General features: G+C 50.6%; 2 protein-coding genes across 2 annotated transcripts; one reads left to right on the top strand and one right to left on the bottom strand.

Moving 5' to 3' along the window:
* Positions 1-318: 318 nt before the first annotated feature.
* LOC117854130 (putative cyclin-dependent kinase F-2) lies at positions 319-1,317 on the top strand. Its single transcript, XM_034736428.1, has one exon. The coding sequence runs from the start codon at positions 319-321 to the stop codon at positions 1,315-1,317; it is 999 nt and encodes a 332-aa protein (XP_034592319.1).
* Positions 1,318-2,543: 1,226 nt separating this feature from the next.
* Positions 2,544-4,681, bottom strand: LOC140221604 (uncharacterized). Its single transcript, XM_072291355.1, has 3 exons — positions 4,506-4,681; positions 3,373-4,088; positions 2,544-3,300 (listed from the first exon to the last, which is right to left on the bottom strand). The coding sequence occupies exons 1-3, from the start codon at positions 4,679-4,681 to the stop codon at positions 2,861-2,863; spliced, it is 1,332 nt and encodes a 443-aa protein (XP_072147456.1). The 3' UTR covers positions 2,544-2,860.
* Positions 4,682-4,951: the final 270 nt, after the last annotated feature.

Here is a 4,951-nt window from a genome sequence, read left to right as displayed (position 1 = left end):
GCGGAAGGAGAAACGGCCGGCTCGACTATTACGCGTTCACCCGACGCTTTGAGATCGAGGGGACCTTGTCTTGATCCGGACTGCACGGGTGTCCGACTGCATTGGCGGTGACGGTGGGTAGTCGGAGCCACGCGAAACAAGGCACGACGCGCGCGTAGCCGCCTCTACGCATCCGAGTCCGAACAGAGATCGACGACGAACTCATCGAGGCCTATAAGTCTTTGAGGGCAGGCATAACCCCAAGCCGCAGTACTCTCTCTCGCGTTCTCCACTTCATCAGCGCGCGCCTAGGGCTCGATCCGGCTCTGCTTTTCGATCATGGCAGCGGCGGCGCTCGCTTCACACAAGCGTCCGGCGCCGGAGGAGGCCTCCCCCGTGGAGGCTGGCAAGAACAAGCGGCCGCGCTACCAGTTGGAGGACATCGACGACTACGAGATGCTCGAGGAGATCGGAGAGGGCGTCTTCGGCGTGGTTGCAAAGGCGAGGGACCGCCGCACGCGAGAGATCGTCGCCGTCAAGTGGTTCCGCGGCGATGGCGAAGACCGCGCGACGGTCATGCTCCCCGCGGTCATGATCGAGGCTGGCTGCCTCGCCGCGTGCCGCGGCCACCCCGGCGTCGTGCAGTTAAGGAGCGTCGCTACAGACGAGGCGACCGGGGACCTCTACATCGTCATGGAGCTCGTTGCCGGCCCCAGCCTCCGCAGCCATCTCACGACGCGGCGGCCCTTCTCCGAGGACGAGACGCGCGACTCCATGAGGCAGCTCCTGCGGGTGGCGGAGAAGCTGCACGCCAAGGGGATGATCCACCGCAACATAAACCCCGACAACATCCTCGTCGGCCCCGACGGCGCGCTCAAGGTTTGTGGTTTCGGATGCACGACGCCGGCGAAGTGCGTCTGGAAGCTGTGCCCGGAGAAGCCCGCGTGGACGTTGCAGTACTGCGCGCCAGAGCAGCTGATAGGCTTCGGGTGCTACGGGCCCAAGGCGGACGTCTGGGCGCTTGGGTGCGTGATGGCCGAGCTACTCACCGGCGAGCCCCTGTTAACGGCCACCACGGAGGACGAGATGATCGAGCAGATGGAGGACGTGCATGACGAATTTGACAACATGGGAGTGGAAGAAGCGTTCGAAGAGATCGATCTGTCTCTGGCTGGGCGTGAGGTCCTTGCTGGCTTGCTGGCCTTCGACTCCGACGAGAGGCTCACCGCGGCGGATGCACTAAAGCACCGGTGGTTCACGGAGATGGATGTCGAGGCGAAGCCTCCTGCGGCCGTGGAAGAGGAGTCTTTGTGCCCTTGTTCTCAGAATCATAGCTAGGAGTCCAGTACCTTACTGTGGTGTCTGCGTTGCAGCAACGTTCTTGGTTGCTCATTGCTCTGTAGTTTCAGTAAAGTTGGCAGGAAGAGATACATTGTTGTAATGTTACCGATCCCAATGATGAAATTGTCGATTCAATTATGATGTGCGGTCGTGTGATTATGAGTGCTGATGTTGTGCATCACTGTACGATGGTGTTCTACTTTTTTCTTTTACTTCTGTTTCTTGTTGCAACGTGCAATAAAGCTTTTTGACGAGTCAGACTGTCAGCTTTTCACGCAATTCCTTTTATGGATCGATGCCTGTTTTAAGTTCATATATGCAGGGTGGCGGCCTAGCTCCAAGCCTAGTTTAGTGAGGTGTAGGCAAAAACATGCCTGTTTATATTTTTTTTAAAAATTGAATTGAATCCCGAAAACCGATAGTTTTGTGCTTCTTGGTTATTTACGAGTTCGTACTGCTACTTGCTTAAAGATGAAGTAAATGAATATGACATGATATTACAGACGAAGTACTATCATATTATAGAGAAAAACAAGACCGTACAATGCAATATCTTTGGAAAAAATGTCTAGGTACATTTTTTTTCTGAAATTAATCTTGTTCATGTGCGAAATACTTGTTGGGGATCCCAAAGTAGAGAATCAGTGTCAGCAACTTTTCCTCTGAAATTCTTCATCTTCATCCTTAAGGAACCCTTGTAAAAGATAATTGGAATAGATTAATTTTATAGCTAATGATAATATAACATTGCAATTTGATTTCAGAGAACTCATGAAATCTTTGTATCAAAATCATTGCACGGGTTACGAAGAAAAATTCACATGAACTTAGGATTAGCCTGGTGAATTTGATATGACATTGAATATAGAAAATACCAACCGTGTAAAATGCTTCCACAAACAGAATGAACCAAATTTTCAATCTAATGTTCACCGTTGGATCAATCAAAAATAAACGCGCACATGTATATATGGTCTATATAGTGGCACATACATCAGGAATGCACATGTGCTTTAAGTTAGTATTTTCTGTATTAATGATTGCAAAAGAAGATAATTTAGAATTGTAGAATGGTTTATTTTGAGATTGTTATAGATGCAGATTTATGACTTCTTTAGGTTATTTTAATAATAACTAGGATCGTGCCCGTGCGTTGCTACGGGCAACAAAACATTTATATTACAATACATATAGCATTCTACAGGATAATAATAATGTTAAAATAACAAAACAAAATATTAAATAAATTCATTGGATTATTTACACCATACATACCCATGTCACGGCACGAGTGCAAACTACAACGAGAAGCAAAAGGTAAAAAAAACTAAATGCTATCAGACTACTACTGCTGATAAAGATACATATTATTCATACATACATGGATCTTGGCAGCTCTAGCGCGCTTGACAAACTCATTGACCTGCAGTGACTGGATTGCACTGAACCATAAAGTAACAAAGAATAGCCATAAGTAATTACCCAATGTACACACGCACAACCTCAGGAGTATTTAGCACTTTTCCAAGAGACCACATCACTACGGGACACAAGATAATTGCCGAGTGCCCCCGGCACTCGGCGAAGAGCAAAAAACACTCGGCGAACCGTTTGCCGAGTGTAATACTCGGCAAACGGCACATGGCAAACTTTCAGTCGGCAAAGTTACTTTTTGCTGAGTGTTCTGGTCGGGCACTCGGCAAAGCTTTCGCCGAGTGCCAAAAAACACTCGGCAAACTTTATTTTCGAAAAAAATAAAAAAAAAGAGTAGCCAACACTCTACGGCCGCCGCCACCCTTTCCCGTCGCCACACAACCACGCCGCCGTCGCCACACCACCACGCAGCCTCCGCCACGCCCGTCGCCGCTACAACCACCACCACACAGCCTCCACCACGCTCGTCGTCGCCGGGAGCTTGCGGATCAGGAGCTCCGTGCTCTTCTTCACGCCGCCAGTCGTCGGCGCGAACTTCCTCGCCGCCTGCAAACCAAACTCGGCAAGAACAGAGCAGATCGAAAGGGAACAACGTGAGAAAGGAAGACAGGGACGAACCTTGATGGCGAGCTGCTTGCGGGGGGCCTTCCCTCCGGTGGACTTGCGGGCGGAACAGGGAGGGCAGCGGCTGCCAAATCCAGGAGGGGAGGCCTTCCGCAACCAGGCCACCGCCGCCGCCACCGCCCACACAGCCGCTGGAGCCCCAGGCCGAGCCCCAGGCTAGCCTCGACCGCGCTGCCGCCGGAGCCCTAGGCCGGAGAAGGGGAGGGTGGGGCCACGACAGATTGCGCCGGATCCGAAGAGGTGCGTAGCGGATCTGGCGGCGGCGGACCCGAGGAGGGGCGCCGGCGGGAGGAGGGAGGCCGGGGGAAGGCGGAGGTGGCGGGAGGAGGGGCGACCGGATTTGGAGAGAGGAGAAGGGGAGGGGCAGCGGGCGGCGCCGGAGAGGGAGTAGGGGAGGGGCGGCGGTTGCGCCGGAGAGGGAGGAGGGGAAGGGCGGCGGCCGGCGCCGGAGGGGGAGGGGCAGTGGCCGGAATCGGAGGGAGGAGGGGAGGGGCAGCCGGTTGCGGGAGGAGCGGGGGACGGGCCGGTGCAGGAGATGCGGGAGGGAGACGGGTGCGGGGGTGGGGTTCGGTGCGGAAGGCGGGTGTGGGATTTTAGGAGCGACGCGGATTATTTTTTCTTTTCTTTTTCCTTTTCCGAGTGTCTGGAGTATAACACTCGGCAAACTTCCTGTTTGCCGAGTGTTTCTTTTTTGACACTCGGCAAACTCCCTATTTGCCGAGTATTTTTTTTTGCCGAGTGTTTTTAGATATACACTCGGCAAAGAGATTGTTTGCCGAGTGTTCGAAGAAAAACACTCGGTAAACTAAAAACTCTCGGAAAATTTGAGATTTCCGGTAGTGCATCAGCACACCATACACTCTCATAAGCTGTAGCATGAATAGGAGGGAAAATTATTCATCATATGAGATTTTATTTTCAGCAAAGAAATCAAGCATAAGCATAACGGGCCATACAAATGCGAAATCATAGCACCCTAAACCGTGAAGTTACACCAGTGAAATCATAGTGTTAAATTGGATCCGTTGATTTTCACCCAAGATGAATATCAAGAAATAACAAACAGATTCTCTTAGACCATATACAGCTGTATCAAGAAAGAAGAAAAATGTATTGAGCATCCATACCCTGTGGTGCTTGCTGCTTCATCAATCTTGTGTCCACCACCACCATCAGCAGCAGCAGACTCTTCTAGCATCTTGACCATAACATCCAAGGTTCGGTACCGCACTATGCGGCTGTCCAGAAGCACCTCAGGTACGGGATTATCATTAAAATCAAGAAGCTTTCCATTTTCATCCATCCACCCACACATCATTTTGGCCTCCTTTGACATATCCTTCGATTGAAGCCACCCATCACTTTGGAGTTACAACAAAGCATATTTACTCACTTTTTCGATGTGCACGTTTCGAGCCGATTTTCTCGAAAGTTGGCTAGTTTATTTGCATATAGCTCTCCAGCTTCACTGAGCACCATTGTCAGGCATTTAAAAGAGGAATTATTAGCTCAATACAGCAAGATAATTCCTGTAAGATGAATACATTTACCATGGATTTTAATATTTTATTTG

The sequence above is a fragment of the Setaria viridis genome, chromosome 1, assembly GCF_005286985.2.
Source record: "Setaria viridis chromosome 1, Setaria_viridis_v4.0, whole genome shotgun sequence".
Lineage (NCBI taxonomy): Eukaryota > Viridiplantae > Streptophyta > Magnoliopsida > Poales > Poaceae > Setaria > Setaria viridis.
This window is presented reverse-complemented; position numbering and strand designations above follow the sequence as displayed.